Source organism: Porites lutea, chromosome 13 (assembly GCF_958299795.1).
Source record: "Porites lutea chromosome 13, jaPorLute2.1, whole genome shotgun sequence".
NCBI classification, from domain to species: domain Eukaryota; kingdom Metazoa; phylum Cnidaria; class Anthozoa; order Scleractinia; family Poritidae; genus Porites; species Porites lutea.
This window is the reverse complement of record NC_133213.1, coordinates 5,530,861-5,551,032: the sequence shown is the minus strand read 5'-3', so window position 1 is coordinate 5,551,032 and position 20,172 is coordinate 5,530,861. Positions and strand designations below refer to the sequence as shown.

General features: G+C 37.9%; 2 protein-coding genes and 1 pseudogene across 2 annotated transcripts; 1 reads left to right on the top strand and 2 right to left on the bottom strand.

Moving 5' to 3' along the window:
• Positions 1–1,174: 1,174 nt before the first annotated feature.
• On the bottom strand, positions 1,175–3,527 carry LOC140923363 (tyrosinase-like). The gene is made up of 3 exons (XM_073373456.1): positions 3,265–3,527; positions 2,425–2,681; positions 1,175–2,046 (listed from the first exon to the last, which is right to left on the bottom strand). The coding sequence occupies exons 1-3, from the start codon at positions 3,420–3,422 to the stop codon at positions 1,268–1,270; spliced, it is 1,194 nt and encodes a 397-aa protein (XP_073229557.1). The 5' UTR covers positions 3,423–3,527; the 3' UTR covers positions 1,175–1,267.
• Positions 3,528–3,540: 13 nt separating this feature from the next.
• On the bottom strand, positions 3,541–12,261 carry LOC140922274 (tyrosinase-like; annotated as a pseudogene).
• Positions 12,262–16,896: 4,635 nt separating this feature from the next.
• On the top strand, positions 16,897–19,938 carry LOC140922273 (low affinity immunoglobulin epsilon Fc receptor-like). The gene is made up of 3 exons (XM_073372274.1): positions 16,897–17,014; positions 19,159–19,548; positions 19,874–19,938. Exons 1-3 carry the CDS (start codon positions 16,897–16,899, stop codon positions 19,936–19,938), a joined length of 573 nt encoding a protein of 190 aa, XP_073228375.1.
• The last annotated feature ends 234 nt before the right edge of the window (positions 19,939–20,172 follow it).

The window sequence follows — 20,172 nt, the reverse complement described above, 5'->3', positions numbered from 1 at the left end:
GTTATAATCCTATAGCAATAAATAGTGATTGCGAAAGGTTTCTCTATATCAAAAGAGTCTGATTATTGTTATAAGCTCACCTTAATTTTCGCTAAATTGCAGCGGAATTCAGACACGCTGATCGATGAATAGTTTGCTCATCACGTACATGTACAGATTCCTTTTCTTTAGAAAATTTTCGCGTGTAATCTTTCCACCGTCGTTTTACACTACTGTGAAGTTATTACCCCTGCTTATTTTTGATAAAACTAAGGAGCAAACAGTAGTCTTTTAAGACACACGATCTCATTAACCTACAAGGACTTACCTTTCATCGGCCTTTTTGATGAAATTAATTTTCGTGCAGAATGAGCGTCTGTTCATTTTACGAGAGGTCACGTTTTAAACAAAACTGCCAAATTCGTGTTTTGCTTGATAAGCTTTAAGCCTTACATCTTCCGACAATGAATTAGTAAGTGCTATTTCGTAATTGGTTGAATAGGTATCCTTGAAAACAATACTTACAAGTTTACTAGAGTCGAGCCCTTGACTCGGGGATTTATTTAGTTTTAGCGCAATGGCCAATAGAAATACGATTTTTGAAAAATTGTTGTTTATTTATCAAAAGAAATATAGCTTCTGCTCCTCAAGAAAATGAAAGATTTAACTAACTAATTGTCATGCAGAAAATTTAATTTCCTTACTGTACAAATTAGTGTGAGAGATGGGATTAACAAATTATATATTATGCAAACTTCTCTTTTTTCGTCCACAAGAGTTGAATTTACCTTCTGAATTCACCATTAGGATCAACCTCGGATATCCTCTTTCAATCGATCTGGTCGGGGGAAAAAAGCGCTACGAGAGTTTTCACTGAGCACGAGGGCAAGGTCTTCTCCCACCCGTGTTTGAAAACGATTTGCAGCCTGTTTAAAGCTTGTTATTTCCAAACGAGGTTGTCCGTTTTTTTTTTCTTAGCAAAAGTTGGACCCTTCAATTTATGACGCACTCAGTGATTTTTAAAGTTCTATACTAAACTGAAATATTTCCACTCTGATCGATCCAGGAGATCCGGACTCCATGGATGCACCCACCCTCCCCCTGGATCACCACAGGTTGAAGTCGGAATCATTCTCTAAAAAAATTCAACTGCATGTAACCGAATAATATGTAATATATTTTATTTGCTCTGCTTTTACTTATTTCACTTGACTAATAACACTGAATAATCAGTAAATTTGTCCACTCTTTTCTTCCAATAAAAATCGCATTGAATTACTGAGCTACTCTACACCAAAGTAGAGGAGATGTTAGCAGATGCGGAGTCTCCAAAATTTCCAATTGACATTGTCGTGGAATTGAGTGAATTCGCCAACCATCGAACATCCCTGAGAACTGAACTTCTAGCTGGCCGATCTCTTATTGAGTTGGCCCTAAATGGAATACTTTTCAAAGAAAAGCCAAGCATCTTGTCGAGGGTTGTTTTTAGGGATTTTGTAAGGATTCGATGTTGTCTTCCTGGTTCGATCATCCTTAGCAGCCTCCTTGCTTGACGTCGCTCCTTCCTCTTGACTCCAAGACGTCTCAATTGTCGGGAGGTCGCCGGACGAAATGCACGCCTACGAATTTGACGAACTTCTCTGGTGGTTAAGCTTTCAAGGCGACTCATTACTTCATCGTACATTGGGTGCACGGGATCTTTGTAAATGACACAGATATTCTCTGCATTTCGTCTATTAACATCGGGGTGGGGTAGATACAAGGTGTCTATATAGTCTTGGGGATGAAATTGCGCTGCTTGCATACGTGTTCTAGAGGGAAGATCTCTGAAATAAACGTCCATATGTTCAGTGCCCTTTTCTTGCCAATCTGCCCAAATTTTGTCGATAAAGGCGTGATGAAGGAAGAACTCTGGGGCGTTAGCAGAATACTGGTTGCACATTGTGCCTCCTACGTTGCAATGTAATGTATCGTGAAGATTGGCGCGCAGTTCCAACTCAAACTGTCTGAACTGTCTTGGAGAATAAGCCTTAGTGAGGTAGACAGCTATTATATCCGGTGGTTTCGCTGTATAAGAACAAGAGAAGAACAATTCATTATTTATTCAAAATGTATGGCCCTTTTCTAATTGGCTTCTCATAATTCCTCTTAACCCGCTGGCGCTGACAAGAAAGGCAAACAATGGGCTTGCCCCAATATAAAATAGCAACCTTTTTTTCCATAATAATTATATTTCTGGCATTACGTACATTGTCACTGTGATAATATCTAAACAAAATTTTTTTTCCCCTGGTAAAAATTCTCAGGCAAAAAAAAGATATCATTTATTCAGGATGTGATTGAGTTGCATCAGATATACTGCCAATTATAATTAGCGTGTTGAATTGCTACTCTGGGAGCGTTTGACGATGACATAACATACACTGTAATAAAATCCAGTTGTACCTCCAAAAGACCTTCTAAGGCAATCTCTGTGAGCCGAGGGTGTAACGCGCCATGTTCTTCGGTTAAATCGTCCTTGATTAACACAGCCAGGTCTTCTACCTCTTTGTCCATTTCCTCCTAGTCCCCAAGGTTTTGACGACCAAATTTCATCTTCCCCTTGGCTCCACACGGCTCCAGGAAACAGGCTCCAATCCCAATACGGTAATGTCACTCTACAGTCGATTTCTCGAAGTAAATTTTCGTATTTAAGAAGATACCTGCGCATTGACGAAACCAAAACAATAGATATTTAGGGCGCTTATTCGATTTGAAATTTCTGAAATTCCACGTGGCTCAGTGGTCAGATTATCCGACCGGTATGAAGGTGATCATAGGTTTAATTCCCTTAGGGAACTCATATTTTGTTTTTCCCGCGCCTGTGAAATGATGATTACATCCTTTCTAATTATCATTGTTATAAATTAATTATTAATACTTGATTAATTAATCCTTTAAAACATAAATGTAGTTCAATCGCTGTCGAAAAATCAAAGTCGTGGTCTTCGACCATTATCTTTAAACCATGCGTATTTGTGTATTTTAAGTGAAAACTTTAACATCATAACGACTTTCTTTTCATACCTCCCCCTCAAGAGACTAGTGGTCACATCCTAATCGGACTGCATAAAAAGAAAGGGAGATGCCTCATAACGTCTTTTTTTTTCTCGGCCCTGTTGGCTTTTGCGTGCCTTGAAATTAAGCGTTAGGGAAAAGGCTGTGCAGCTGATGGTTGGGAACAAGTTCATGAAGACAACCCAGCAATTTTGAAGGATATGAAATGATCGTTTCATTAAGACTTACCATCGGTGCCAAGGTAGAAATTGCCGTCGATCGTGAATACCTCTCATAAAATTTGTTGAATGAATGGCAATTAGTCTGTTGTATTTTCCTCTGTACCGCCGATCCGTAGAGGCCCTGTAGACAGTGTTTACATATCGTAGTCTTTCACCTCGAGTCATTGAGGCAAAGTTCTTTCGTTTTCTACAACAATACTCTAGCCTTCCATCGAGGCAAATGCACTGCTCCCCGCACGGACCGTCCACAGGTAGACCTTCCTGTTCATTGCGACACGTGTATCTACGATTCCTTCCCCTGTGAGAGAACACCCCTGATTGAAAAAAAAAAAAAATTAATATAAATTATCAATATTTATCATTAGAATCTTTATTTAAACTCGTTTATTATTACACTGGTGCTAGTTTTAGCGAGCTAAAACTACTAATCAAAAGCTAATTAAAATACTAAATACAACATTCCTAAAATACTTAACACTAAAATCAAATATTTATAAAACTGAGCAGCATAAAAGATGTGATTATGAATGCACGCCAACCTAGTTGTTTTTTTTTTAAGATTGGGTCCCGAGATCTTTAAGAGAATTCCATAAGGTAGGCCTTAAATATCTAATCGATTTTGGTCCATATTATGATGATATTCTATCACATTTGGGAGGAGTTAAAGTATGAGACCCATAACATTATAAAGTGTGGCATGTAAAGGGAGAGATCCTTAATATATTATGATACAGGTACTTAATCATTATTAAAGCATTAATATTGCTTTAAAATGCGCCGCGACATTAGTATTTTTTGCAAACGGATCAATAAAATTCAAGGTTCAAGTATGCAACCGATGAAAACTTTAAAACCGTTTGAACATACCTGACCTCTTAGCCCTCAAAATTACGAATGTTATTGGTCCGTTTGCGAAACAACTTGACAATCTTTTATTTTCAAAAAACGTTGTGATTGGATAATCTTCTTTGAAGTGCCCCCGTTCGAGTAGCCGTACGCACTTTAAATTGTCCAGCCAAAAAAAAAAAAACACTCATAATAAAAGAAATGTTTCGGCCTTCTTCACAAGATGCCTTGTAAGGACACAAAAAGCACGAGCACGAGCAACATACCCGTTTAAGAACGCCTAAAGCAATATGTTGAATATAATGGCCACCGTTCGTTAAGAAATGAAATCTTCTGTGGGGTCCCTCAGGGTTCTATCCTCGGACCTCTACTTTTCTTACTGTAAGTTTACGACATCAACAATGCTTCTAATCTATTAAATCCGAACTATCTTTCAGATATGTTAAGCTCAGAGATGGACAAACTGTCAATGATCTGGTTTAAAGCAAACAAGCTTTCTCTAAATCTTAAAAGGACTAAAGTTATGGTCTTTAAACCAAGACAAAAGCGTTCAGTTTGTAATATTCAAATAAATATAGATAATCAAAATATTGTTAAAGTAAAGTAGACAGATTTTCTAGGAGTAATTTTCGATGAAAACGTAAAGTGGAAGTCGGAAATATCACACGTTGCAAAAAAAGTTGCCAAGTCAATCGGTATAATATCTAGATGAAGCTTCTTTCTTCCTAAATCGTCTCTACGTATGCTCTACTATTCCTTAATTTATCCTTATTTTTGCTACTGCAGTGTAGTTTGGGCTTCGACCTATAAAATCAATCTCCGCCGCCTTGTTATCCTGCAAAAGCGCATTATTAGAATTATTTATAATAAATCACATTTCAATGCTCATACAGACCCCATCTTTAAGGACCTCGGTACACTTAAATTTAACGACATCCATTTCTTCTAGCAGTCACGCGCGTTATTATGTATCTTCAGTAAAAGAAATTACTTTTCTTGATTCTTGAGATAGGATCTCGAATTTATCCAAGGCATAAACATTTGTTTACTTTTTTTTTGCGAAGATGCGGTGTTTGAAACCGCTATACAGAGTTAAAACTTTTTACCTGCCACACAAAGCACGAAAATGGAAAATAACAGCACAGTAGTTGAGCTCTTCATAATCTGCGAATAACGGAAAACAAAAGAAAAAGAAACTAAAACGACATTAAAATGATTAAAAGAGTGGTGTTTCACCATACACCATTTTCACATTGCCCATAATACATCATGCTATCCACAAAAATTGTATAAAAGAATTGCCTTCTTTGGGACGACTACGCGAGAGAAATTGAAAATTAATGGTATGCAAAACTATGGAGGTAAACAAGGTGTAATATGGGTAACGTGAAAGTTGTGAATTGACCTTATCGAGCACCATGCAGGTAGGCAGGTTATTTTTTTCTTGATGTTTGTTTACCTTAAAAACATCAGGGTTGAAAACGCTTCTATTTTGTTCGAATAATTTTGAATATGTACGTCTCGTGCACTGAAACACAAACAGACTGGAGAAAAGCCGCGGAACAAATTAATTAAGTGATTCAACTTGTAGCAGAGGGAGGAAATCAATATTAGTTGTTTCCCAAATTTTCAATAACATGACTGGTTCAACCTCCAGTCACAGATTTATAACTTGCATATAACTTAAACTAAAAAGGGTAAGCAAAAATAAAATACATCTCAAACACATGTCATAATATAATTATCGTTTTTGCCCGGGCGACATCAAAATAACTCTATGTTACCTATAAGATATAGGATCAGCTTTAAAAAGTTTTGAAAACAACATGACTTTTTCTTTGATCACGCATAGAAAGACAAACCTCTTAACTTTTTTCTTTGTGCATGTTTTATTCATATACTTAAGATATTTCTTTACTGATTTTGGTCATTCTTATGGCTGAAAAGGAAATGATGATCGTAAGCAAATCGTTATTTAAAAAAAGGAAAAAAAAACGTTATCATATTCTGGAAAAAAAAAAATGGTGATTTAGAAAGATGTTCAAGGCTGGCAACAGAAATTCATTTTAAATGTTGAAACCGTGCATGAAAAGCGTCTTCAAGCGTGTTTTAAGCAATTGGAATACAGAAAGGAAAATAAAATCAATACTGACACCTTCACTTTACGAACCCCTATTGCTATTTTGACTTTTTTTCGCTTAGGATTTCATACACTGCCTCACATTTCACAACTGCAGTTCATGAAGCTGGTCCAGTTGAAGTCGCCAAATAATTTCAGGTAACGTCTAGTCAACTGTGCAAAACGGAGTTGACGCCCCCAAAATATACAATCGCCAGTTAAAGTGACTCTAATGATTGAAAATAACATTTTCGACAATGCGCCGAAAAAAATTAAGGTAATAGTGAAAAATCACCTTCGTATTGCAGGGTATTAACAAAACCTTCCCGGCGGCGTCCCTCAGGAAAAAGTGAATCACAGTCAAAAACTGCCAAGCCTTTGTTCCATTTCACTTTCCTTTATGTAAAAATAGTGTTTGGTGACAATCCCGATTGGCTCATTACCTAAAATAATTTTTGTTGATGTTATGTTTTTGTTTGTTAAGATGACATGTCATGATGTACTGGTAGAAATAAACAATGTCGTTAAGTTCATTTTCAAGCTTAGATACCATTCAACAAGTAATCGGTTTCTACATACTTTAATAATTCTCCAGGATATTACTGCAAAGCAATATCACATCCAAATTCTGTTGCCTAAACTTGGTGAGCTGTTTCTGGGTACCAGTTAATAATTCTTTGGGTGGCCAACGAATTTTGAGGCGAGAGATTTGGTGAAATGCTAGGAATTTACCATATGCAGTGTTGGGAAATAACAGGATGCTCTCAGGTTATTTGACAGAAAGTCATTTGAACCGATTGTCCAGTGCCCATGTATGTGAACAAGTTGTACCTGATATGTTGTATATATCCTTTCAAACAAAAAGAAAAAGAAACAAAATAAACAGGTTAGAGTGTTAGAACCTGCATGCCACATTCTTTAGATTCTCATTTTAAAACGGGGCTTCAAGTCCACAAAGTTTCAAGGATTTTTACCAAACCGAACACGGGAATCATTTGAGGTCAAATGTGGGGATCATTTGTGTCCCTTCAGAAGATTTTGATGCTATAGGTGATCACGCTCTCAACACGCGAACACAGCACGCGAAGCGTGATTGAAGTCACGAATATGCACATATTTAATGGTGAAAAAAGAAAGTCACGCTTGACTGTTTAATGTCACGACTGTTCACCTGTTTAATGTCATGTTAAGTGTGCAAAGTTTAGAGTGTTTTCACTCACGTGGCCAGTATCTACGCAAATTTATTGGAATAAAAGAAAGCGTTTGCATAAGAAAAGAGTACAACTCCCAGAGGATTTGTTTGGGACACCAATATGGCCGCCGTGACGTTTTAGTGCGCTATGGCCATGGTGGAGAAAAAAGATAGCCAAAGATGGCATGGAACGTTTGGACCTTTTGAGAAAAGGTTGATTTGCTGAAAACAAAAAATACAAGGTAAGTCACTTGAAAGGCTGACAGTGAATATGCATAAGCGACCCATATCGTGTCTTGTGTTCAGTTGCTATTGCTTTACATGTACTGTCATCATTTGGAGGGTCATAACTTTAAATTAAATCCAGTTAAGCTTTGAAGACCAAACTGAAACATGGCGACCTCAGTCGGGGAGAGTGACATTAATGTTGGGAACACTTTTTCCACTAATCAATTTATTCATAATTATTTTAAAATGCATAGACAACGAGTACACAAAAAAGAACTTCCTCGAAACGTATTTATACCATGTTGGTTAATTTAAATACATTATTGTCGACTCGTATTTTTTTTTTAGAAATCTATTTTTTATTTTTAAAAGTAGCTTGTGGTAGACTTTCAGTGCCAAGCCGGATTGTCTTGGGTAATGTTATCACATGGTGATAGTATATCAGACTAATGATCCAGGGGGGGGATCCCTTCTATAAGACCTATAAGACATATATATATATGTGCAGTCCCAAAGGGTATGGTTTTGCGTAATTACACTCTGAAAACGGGTATAGATTTTGCCTAATTTGGTCTGGAATCGGGTATGGTTTTCTAAGAAACTACGGGAGTGTATAAACGTATTCGTTGTTTCAATTCCAAATGAATCAGAAAGAAAAAATCGCATCTGGCGATTATTGACGGGAGCAAACGAGTGTCGTGGAATTTGAAGAAGTTCTCGGAGCGTCATATCTAAAGCAATAAAAGAAAAATTACCTGCTTAGTAGAGTTGAAAATTTTTGAATACTGTACAGGAAGGTCTATCTTCTTTAGTTTCCACAAGAGGGCCCTCCTACACAATTGAAAACCTGCAAGAAGACCCGTCACTGAAGCCAGGTTAACCCTTTAACCTCGAAGAATGATCAGCACCAAATTTGTCCTTGTAATATGAATGCTATATAAAAAACAGGTAGGTGACAGGAATCAAGGTTATGATCGCGCAAGATATAAAATCAATCTTAATTGTTCTTCAATAATTTTTCAATCGAGAGAACATGTTAATAGACACTTACTGTTATGGTGCTGTTGATGCTGATGATAATGATGATGATGATGATAATGATGGTGATGATGATGATGATGATGATGATGATGGTAAAATAATAATTATTTTTACAACTGCAGTAATAATATTTTTAACAAAAATGAGAGGTTAAACGTTTGTGGCGCTGCCAAAGCGCCTGCAGTGAAACTTCAATTTATTGACTCACTTACATTGAATAATGTAATTTGTAATATGCGATTACCTTTGAGGCGTCTCATGATTTCGTTGTATTCCCAACGTGTTGGATCCTCATAAGAAACACATATTCTCCTACCATCTATAATTTGGGGTATTTGAATATCTGGTAGATCGTGGGTGTTTATGAAATCGCGAGGTCGATACCATCTTGTTCCAGTCATTACGAAGCTTAGATTAGAGAAATGTGCTATCATGTGTTGATGGCTATACTCCTGCCAGTTGGCCCAAATCTTGTCGATGAAGGCATGGTGGAGAAAAAACTCTGGTGCATTGGCTGATGTCATCCGGCACATGTCTCCTCCCACTCTGCAGTGCACGGTGTCATGGAGGTTGACTCGAAGGTTAAGCTCAAACCTGTTGAAGCCGTCGTCCGTAGGCTGAAAGTACTGAGTTATGTAGACGGCTATTATGTCGGGAGGCAATCCTGTGTTGAAAAAATAAATAATGAGGACAATGTTAGTGAAAAGAACCAAAAAAATACGAGAAGCAGATCAATAATACAGCTAGACAGGTGGATATTCACGTTGTCACAATCGATGAAAATTGAAAAAAATCTGATTGAAGGACAATGGAAAATGTGTTTATAAACATCCGAAGGCCAGACGCATTTCATGTAGAGAGCAAAGTAAACACCGTAGAAATGGTGCTGACACCCTGCCAGCAAACTCTCCTTTTCTCGTCTTGATCGAGGAAGAAAAAAAGAGACTCTGCCTGTATCTGGTCAAGCCTTTGAGATCACCACAGCTCGAGTTTCTAGACTAGGCAACCTTTTTTCTCTCGCCAAACTGGTTTTTCGAGTGCGAGCATCCTTTTATTGATAAACCAATGGTAAGAACTGAGCCCGCCGTAGCTAGCGCACGGTCATTAGGTCTGGATTCGAAACTATATTCTGGCAACATGCTGGGCATGCTCAAAAAGGATCTCACTCGATTCATGAGTCTTTCTTGAGTGCGCCAAATTCGAGCAAGGGAAAGGAAGGATCTGTTGGCAGGATTTGGAGCTGGAGATGAAAAGAAAAAAAAAAGAAGGATTGAAAATGTAGGTATAAGCTGTTTCTCACCGCTAAATCTTCTCCTAAGGCATCGTCCATTTGTTTTACGCCAAACGTTCCTAGAAAATGGTCCATCGGTGACGCAGCCACCACTTCTTCCATCACTCCGTTGCCTCCAAGACCAGATGGGCCTGGGTACCAGATTCTGTCACTGGTGTTATTCCAGGGTGACATGGAAAACAGACTCCAGTCCCAGTAGGCAAGAGTGACTCGACAATCTACTTGACGCAACAAGTTTTCGTACCGAAGAAGGTACCTGTTGTGATAGGAAAGTAGAGAAATAAACCAGATAGAGAAAAAACAAGTTCCAGTGTTCGCTGAACTTTTGTGATCGTTCTTGGTCATATATGCAACAAATACTCAGTCTGTCTCAGTCTGTCTCAGTCTGCCCCTTTCTGGTAATAGCCGGTTTTTTTTTGTACTGATATGGCGACAAAATTTGTTTTATGCTCGCCATGTTTGCATTTCATATATATTAGGTTGTGTTCACACTTCACCGGATTGTTTTTCGACTCGAAAAGCCCTATTAGCTATAGTACTGCCATGAACACCTATCTGATATGTGACTCTTCACTTTATAGCCAGATCGGCGAGGGCGCGACACATTCATGCTCCGTTACAGAAATCACCGTTCCTGCGTGTGCAGAAGTCCTAGCAGGTATGCATGGTATTCGTCCCGGTGCAAACGCTTAGTGAGAACATAGCCATAGACTGATTAAAGCCGGGAAAATGAAAATATGTTGATTTTAAGATATGGCTTCAGGCCCGTACGTCTTGAAACACAAGCGAGCTCCTGAGATCAACCAAGGAATAATGGAAGATTCTCTTAAATGATAGATCACAAGCATGAGAAGTTGGTAATCATCATATAATCAAGGTCAGATTATCTTCTATGACTTTTTTCCCTCTAAATGTTAGCTTCGATTGCTCAGGACGAACAAGTGAGCACTTGACTTCTCCCTCAAGACTTTCTTTTCCCCCAGTGGTGTAAAAGCAAACTTTTTTTTGCACACGGTGGCAGGTTGTGCTGACTTGAAACATTTCAGAAAAAAAAACGACTGTTAATCCTGCCGCCTGTAGACAGTATTGACACTCGACGGAATGGCAACCGTATTTGGAATATACAGGTTAATGATAAAAAAATAAATGTTAAGGGAAAAGTTGCATTGTGAGTCAATTACCATCGATGCCATGGTAGAAATTGGTCTTTCTGATGAATTCCTGTACTGAAAAGCCTTTGATGCATATTTATTATACGACGATACTCCTGGCGATACGCACTTTCCGTTGAGACCCGTCGTACGGTTTCCACATAACGTGTTCGTTCAGCCTCTGTCATAGATGTGAAGTGTTTCCGTACTCTGCAGCAGTTTTGGATTCTCCCATTGATACAGTAGCAGACTTCCAAGCATGAATTTAACACTTGCCTTCCTTCGTTGGTGCATCTCTGAGCAGAGCTCCGAGAAAGGATGTGAACTAGAAAATGATTTGAACGCAACTAGTTTAACTTAATACGCGAAATTAAAGTTATAATAACAATGATAACGGCAATCATAATTGCAATAATCCATAGCCATAGTAAACACTGTTAGTAATGAGCACAATCACGACACGATCACGATCCTGATGGCGATCACAACCACAATCACAATCGCAATTCAGATCATAATCACGGTCACGTTCACGAACAAAATCCTAATCCTAATCCTAATCGTGATCTTAATCTTATTCATAATCATAATCATAATCATAATCATAATCATAATCATAATCATAATCATAATCATAATCATAATCATAATCTTACATAATCATAATTGATCATAATAATCATATCAACCAAGGCGTTTAAAGATATCTTACCCTAACACGTTCCGCATCTCTCCTTATTGTTGGAATTAGCTGGATTGTCTTAAGCATTAGCGTACCGTCTGGTTCAACCCCTGCCCCTCTTCCCCGGATTCAGTGACTTTACCACCAAACAAGCTCCTCCAAAGAGAACAAGCAGTTATTTTTTTTTTGTACTCTAGGCAACAAATTCCGCGGCTCTCCTTAGATCTAAATTGATGATTTTCAGAACCAAACGTTAATATTAAGTCATATCTGTGTTGCATAGTTGAACCATTTGAATTTTAGTTATTGTTGTAGCATAGCTAAGTTTCTTCTTCTTTTTTTTACTTTTTTAAATAAACATATTTTGGACCCTGGATTTAGAAATCTTCTTAGTCGAAAGCACTAAGTAAATCTTACCTGAAATGTAGACGAATATAATTAGTTTAACCTCCATATGAAGTGAGAGCACTGAACACCATTCGACGTTTGGCAATTGTAATTTTGCGGAGAAGAAACGAAAATATAGTGATGATGGACCCTCAGTACCAATTTAGAAATATGGAAATTTTGGTAGACAATTATAACAAAACTGTGTTGGTAACTGAAGAGCGTATAGCATGTGTCAAACAGGTCACCGCTCTAGGGGGCTATTCGGAGGAAACGCAAACGGAATTGAGGCTTTTTCCATTGTAATATGCTTCGACCTTTAACCATAGTTGTGTTGGACAGTCACCAGGAGATAAACAAGAATATTAGTCAGGAATATAATTTCCTTACACTTCAATTTGTTGTTAAACTTCGAACACAAGGATAAAAGCTTTAATCGATGACAAAGCAACCTTCGTTGACACAAGTAAGACGCCCATCTTTGAGTGGGAAGTCACAATTCTTTTAATTATCCATCTTTGAGTGGACAAAGTAGTGCTTGTGTCAATGATATTTCGAATGTTGCAACAGTCACCAGGAGATAAACAAGAATATTATTCAGAAATATAATTTCTTTACACTTCAATTTGTCGTTAAGCTTCGAACACAAGGATATATGTAACAGCTTTATTCGATGACAAATCAACCTTCATTGACTCAAGTAAGACGCCCATCTTTGAGTGGGGGAGTGTCTTTCCTTTTGTTCGGGGGAGGATACCGTCTGATCGTTTATGCGCCGACACGAAAACCATACTGGATAGGGCCTCTGTTTACACAACAATAACTGTAATTTTGGCGCGAATTCTGTAATGGAGCCACAAAGCTGCGGATCTTTCTAGTGAAGAGTCACATATCGGAAGGGTGTTCATACTTTACCCGGTAGCTTTTCGTGTGGGCACGAAAAGCTATCCAGTATAATGTGAGAACATAGCCTTAATCTTTGGTCATAAAATAGCTTGGGTTAGAGTTCGTCTGCGGCGGAGTAGGATAGAAAATTTGGACATCACTGCCCAAGAATGCAAAAGTTCCACTCCCAGTCACAAGCGTCGCTCAAAAACGCCTTTGCGTTGGAGCTGCCTATTGTCATGTCGGTAAAACCGCCAATTTCGTCATAAGCTCGAATGAGCAAAACTTGTGACTGGCTCTCTCCGGGAACCCAAGGAGAGCTTGCTGGCAGGCTATTCTCTCATTGTTTAAGCGGCCATCAAGCGCTCGATACACTTAGTTTGGCTTTTCAAGAATACGATCATGATGGAAAATACAGTGCGAGATAGAAAGTGACGACCGATTGTGAACCAGTAATTCGCTCAGTGGTGCTCCCATCGGGTGCTTGTTTCAAAACAAAGTGATGTTTCTACCAAAGATTTTTAATTTTTGACGAACCGCTATTAAGCGGCCACTTGCCGGTACCCCAAGAGTGGCCGCTTAATGGGGTTCAACTGTAGTTGTTTGTCAGCTCTTAAAGTTATTATATTTGTTAACCATCCTATCTTTTATTTGTTTGCTCTTATAAAAAAGCATCGCATTTGCATGATTATTCAGTCTCTTCCTTTTCATCAAGTTTACAATTTCAAATATTATAAATTTCTCAACTCAATGTAAGACTAACGAGGAATCATGGCTTTCGTTCACCACAGTGAGAGAAAGGTGGACAAATTTATTTGCTTTTCCTTCAACGAAGTAATAGAGAAAATCCACGGAGATCTCAACTCCTTGAAATCACTTTTACCTTTCTCTAACCTCGGTTACTTCCATGAGTGAATAGAGCTGGTTTAGAATCACGTTTACGACAACAGTCAAGTGGCACACGTGACCAAGTTTTCGTCGTTTGCTATTCATTCAGGTTCGTCTATCAGATTTTTTTAGAAGTTTTATCTGCTCATAGTTTCTGAATTGGAGAATTTTTTAACATGCAATTCACGCTTGCCATTTGTCGTAAACCTGATTTGAAATTTAGCTGATATCGAGACGAATATTTTGTGAATTTGGTGGGATTTGTGGCGACATAGCGGTGCATGTGGCAGTATTGTAAAGGCTACATAACAGGTCCCAGCATTTATCACGATATCACAAGCAGGTTATAATACCACCGGTTAAACAAGGAGGATTTGGTGCTAAACAAGGTGAAATTCAGCCGATCCCCGCTTTGAATGTTACTTCACTGAAGTAACCCCCCCCCCAATAACATTTGATGACTTTCGCGATCACCCCCATGCCTTCACTTTCCAAGCAAATTTGAATGGTCTCCCCTTTGAATCCTTCCAAAGTTTTCAGTGATCACCCCCTTTGGGTCCTCAGTAACGACTGATCCCCCCTTTTGTTTTCCAAAAAATCAAGTGATCCTCCCCCCCAAAAAAAAATACCCTCCCCCCCCCACTCCCAGGCGATAAATAATGACCGGTCCCTTCGAAGTGTTTTCCTTTGATCTCAGACAACCTAATCCGGTGATCTAAGCGATCCTTAAGATTATCTGGAAGCCATAGCTACGCTCCCTCACTTTTTTGCAAGCTATATATTACCCTTGTTCAAGGCCGGGGGCTTCAACTACCTGATTATAATTTTCGAATAAAATTGACTGATAGACTTAACAATCACTTTGTCTTCCCACGAAATTATTGTGCCGTGCTAAAATGGTCCAGGCATCTCATGCTAACAAAAAGGATCCACGGATTGAAAGTGAAGTTTAGAAATTGTATTTTGAACGATAATTGTAGCAGTCAAATTTAATTATGACCGCTAACTTAAGATGGTTTCCTAAATTTCGACGATTTCCAGCTGTACTTTGCATCCAATTGAAAGTTCAACGCTTATTTTGATGCGTGTTAACGCCTGCCAACCTGAAAAACTGAATAAATTCGAATTCGGAAGGATGCAGACAAGGAACGTGGAACGGAAACCTGGAAAATGGTAACGGATCTGACGCAACGAGGAACGGGGAACGTAACTAACACGAGGAACGAGAAGCTGACAAAAAATGGACACAAAACAGAGAAGGGATAATCATGAAGGCACTGAGAGGGTAAGTGTTTAAGTTAAGTTTTGTTCCCCTTTTCCCCCGCTCGTTTCCCGTTCCCCATTTCCGATTCTCTATTTTACACTTTACAAAGCCGGGAAAAACCTCCTCTAGTGTAAATCTGGTGTACGTTTTTCGGTGAAAATTTTCGAAAATAAGCTCCTTCATTTTCAAGATGACTGGTCTAAACCGGTAAGTTCTGATTTCTGGCTATAAAGCGCCCTAAGAAACAGAACATTTCCGTTTAACTTCAGGAATGCTACTGTGCTCCGATAGATGATAATGTGACGCGTCCAATCAAAATAAACTGAGCGCGCAGAGACAGCCCTTTTTTATCTGGTTAGATTTGTATATACTCAATGTTAACACAAGGCTTCACTTGTGCGGATAGCATTGCGAATTTCTAAATATGTCTTTGTACGAAGCCGTGGGGGTGTGAGTTTGCGCGTACATGTGACGGTTGATAAATACTGATCTTCGCTACTACTACGTTTGAAAAAGTTCCTGCTTTTTAATGAACAAGGAATGTCTTTAGATTTGTGTTGTTTTGCTCTATGCTCAGCAAGACTGACGATTGACTTCGGTAATCGAACGAGGCATGCACGACCGAGCACATTAACTGCGTGGGGTACATAAATTATTATTTGTAACCCTCAGGCTTAATTCATATAACTAGTATACCTTAGTAATGGAACGCTTACTTTTCTGTTTCGATTAAAAATATTCATTTGGCTATAAAAAGGGGAAAGAAATTCCAAAGCGACACGGGAAGGTTCAAGAAATTGTTTTAAATCGTCATAACTGTGACACTTGTCAGGGAAGTTAATTACACTTCAAGCCGCCATTGCAGTCTTCCAAAGCTGCATCCACAGGGAAGATTATTGTCCAACTGATATGGGTTTATATAATTAGCACGTCTAAATAACGTCTGATTCAATTGATTTTGAAAACCCTCTACATCTGAACGTCTTCTTTCTTCTGGTTATGGCTGTTCAAAGACAGTGATGGGATTTTAGAGTGTTTCCGATCTTTTAATTTTGACCGTAGTATGACTGATATAAATCAAATGTGGTTATTACAATCGACCGGGTTACAAATCATCCAATTAAACAGTGGCCTCTAGCAAGAAAATAAATGTATGGATAAATAGCTAAACATTGAAAAAAAGAAAGAAAGAAAGAAAGAAAGAAAGAAATACAACTTCAAATACACAACACAAGACAAAACATGAACACCCAAGATTTACAATGAACCAATTGGGCATTCCATCGAGACTGCATTGTAGCTTATTTATGATACAATGAGACATGAGTCAATTAACAAATTAATCGAAATATTTAATATATTTTTGTGAATAAATTTCCCAACCAAATTTGTTCGACTTTCCATACGTTTTCGTTTTCCAAGTTTACTTCGATTTAACTGGTCTTTGATGCTATACGAAATTCGTATTTTTTTCGGTCGTACATCTATGTCTGTCTCGAAATTTCTCTGCAATATTTTTTACGCAAGAGTTATCAAGCAATTCATTGTCTCTACAATAATGATTAATAACTTTACATACAAGAAACAACAAAGTACTAATAGAGTAAATGCCATCTACGGAATAAACACAGGGAGCGCTTTCCTGTCTGTGGTCCGTTCGTCGAAATGACGTTTATAAAGCCTGCATCCTGCATTTTTGGAAGGTCGCAGTTTGCCTGGATCACTGGTGCTTTTCTACTATTTCTGATTGCAGATAGGTGGATAACTTTCGCTTATACTCAAGGTAACTAAAGGTGGACAGTTAATTTAACTTATGCTAGGATCAGAATTCCAAGGGAAAGTGTTGACATCCAGAAACACTTGCTGCAGTATTTTAGATCGCCTTTATTATGATTGAAGTTTTAAATGATTAGTTTCTATGGCGGCTAACACTCAAAGCTGACTGACTTTACTGCTAAACAGCGCTGGCAATTAAAGCGGAACGAACCGAAAGTATCGGCTTGAATTAAACTAGGATGCCTTTTCAACAGCTACAGAATAACGTATAAAAACATAATACGGTATCGCCTGTCTTGTCATTGAATAGTAACTCTATTGAACTGTCATAATAAAATGTATTGAACTTTCATATATTAACATTCCAACAATTATAACGAATATGTCAGCTAAATTTACCTTTGTTCTGTTTTACATGTCTACGTCGTACTTCTTTGAATTATAAACAATCACGAGACGAAACCAAGGGAAAAATACCTTTTTTTTCTTTTTAAAGTCTTGACTAATATTTGCTGGGGAAATTTCATTTTTGCATCACCAATGTAACATTAACTTTGTGAATGGCCATCATACTCACCAAGCGAATTGAAACAGCTCAGTTTTTGGTTTTCACGGAAAGACTGGCTCTCGCAAAAATATTCAAAGAATTAAATGCCTGACTTTTTAGTTATCAATTGGACTTCAAGGAAAAACTCTGAAATCGAAAGCGATTGCGAAGATGTAGGCTTCATTTAGTTATTGACGCCATGGCCAGTAGAATGGGAGGCTCTCCAAGTCAGTAGAGATCTTTTACGCACCGTTGTAGAAACTAGTTAAGAAATTTAGGCCGATAAAGAAATCGTGAGAAATTTGACCACGATAAAGAAAACTGCAGATATAGGCAGTGATCAGAGTGATCATTTACGATTAGCACGGTTATCTTAATAGAAACGCACATTAAGGTCTGACACTTGAATTCGTAGATAGAATCAATATTCTAGATGAAGTCTGTGAGGGCGTTTAGATAAATACTTCCTTGAAAAAGTATGTTTATAGCGAGGTTCAAGGTTGAGTGAATCCAATCAAATACAGATGACGTACTTTGTCGCAGAGTTCTTGAAAAATTTAGAATAATGATAGTAAGTAAAGCTTGATGCATACAATAATGGTTCTAACGACATAATATCAAATGATGGTATGATCTTGTCGTGCCTTGATAATTGCTATATTAGCAGCCCGCTGAAACGGATGCCGACATGTTAATCGAGTCGAAATCGAGCCCCATTTAACATATTTGATCAGTTTGGTCACTTTATTGGACAGCTGTTGAATGGTGTTTTTAATCAGGTTTAACTGATTCAGTCCAGCACCACACCAAAAAAGAAATATTTGCCACTCTAACTATTAAATCTGACAAGCCAGTGACATTAAAAAAAAAGAGAGAGATTGATTAAAAATGCATTTCCAAATTCCATAAATATGTATGATCTCTACCTTTCCGTTATTTCATTTCGTTCTTTGATTATTAATAAGTTGTAATAATCTAGATAACGAAACTATAATTGTACAAACAACTGTATTACTTAAAGAATATTTCCCTTCCTTCACCTCCAAAGACTGCCATTCCGAAATAGCAGCGATACATGCCTTCTTGTCAATTATATATCATTTCCTTAAAAATAATAATAATGATGATGATGATGATGATGATAACGATAGTAATGATGATAGACTGGACTAGGGTAGACTAGACTGGTTAAGAAACTACCTATTAGGAGGAAAACAAATTGTTAAATTCAAATTAACCAGCTCAGATTACTTAACAATTACGTGTGGTGTGCCACAAGGATGGGTTCTTGGACCAGTCTTGTTTAAATATATGTCATTGATATATGTAAAAATTCTGAGATATTATTATGTACGATGTATGAAGGTTGGCAAAAAAACCTATATGTAATGAAAAAAAATATGATGATAATGATGATGATGAGTAGGATAATTATAATAATATGATAATGATGATGATAATATTAATTATAATTATAATTATAATTATAATTATAGTGATAGTGATAATGATAGTGATAGTGATAGTGATGATGATGATGAGGAGGATAAGATCAACTTTTATCCAGGGATGTTAGTTGACAAAACCTTAATTGTTTGTTATAGCTTCATGCCCAGATGGCTGGATTGAAGGTGTTCATGGATACTGCTACAACTTTTCTTCTGACAACTTAACCTGGCCCCATGCAAAATCCGCTTGCGAAGCTGTGGGATCTAGACTTGCGGTTATAAACTCAGAGGCCAAGCAACTGGCTCTTGCGCCCAATATATTGCATCGTGCATGGATTGGCCTATCCTTGCTCCGAGTCGGAACGACAGAATTTTTGTGGGTTGATGGGTCCCGCGTTAGTTACTCGAATTGGAATTGTGGTGAACCTAATGTTGGTGGTGAGGTGTGTGTTGAAATATATCCATTTCATTACGAAAGTCAAGAGAGAGGAAAATGGAACGACGATACATGTTCCAATCATCGTCGTTACATCTGTGAAATGAACGGTAAGTTAGTTTAGCTTCAGGTTTAGCTTCACCGCGGCAGGATTGGCTCAGTCAGTAGAGCTCTTGACTGCAGAACGGGAAGTCGCGGGTGCGAATCTGGGGACGGGACAGACACCCAGTGTCTTAAAATAAGTGATAAATGAAGGTACTGCCTTTTCCCTACAAACGGGTAGACCTTCACGTGGCTCGGATGACCACGTAAAATGGCAGTCCCGTCTCCAGTAGGAGACGTTAATATAGGGTCCTCAATTAGTACTTTTGTGCTAAATACATTGACACTAAAATAAACTGCTTTTTTAAAAAATGCAATTTGTTACTGTTTTAGGGAGATGTGATCGGTCTTCTGTCCAGAGCGATGAGTTAATAACGTCCTCTGTTTCTAATCGCTAAATATAAGTAAAGATAAAAGTCCCAGATTGATGCAATGATATTTGCTAGAATTATTGGTCGGTTTTATTTAAGTACGCACATGAAAATCAGTTACAGTAGCATCAAGAAGTGAAACCCAGTGAAACCCAGAAACCCTAGAGCACCAGAAATATTTCTGGAATATTTTTGTGCTGCGAGGAAAAAATTAATCAAATTTGAATAAACTCAACTGTAAGCATTTGACAACAGTAATGA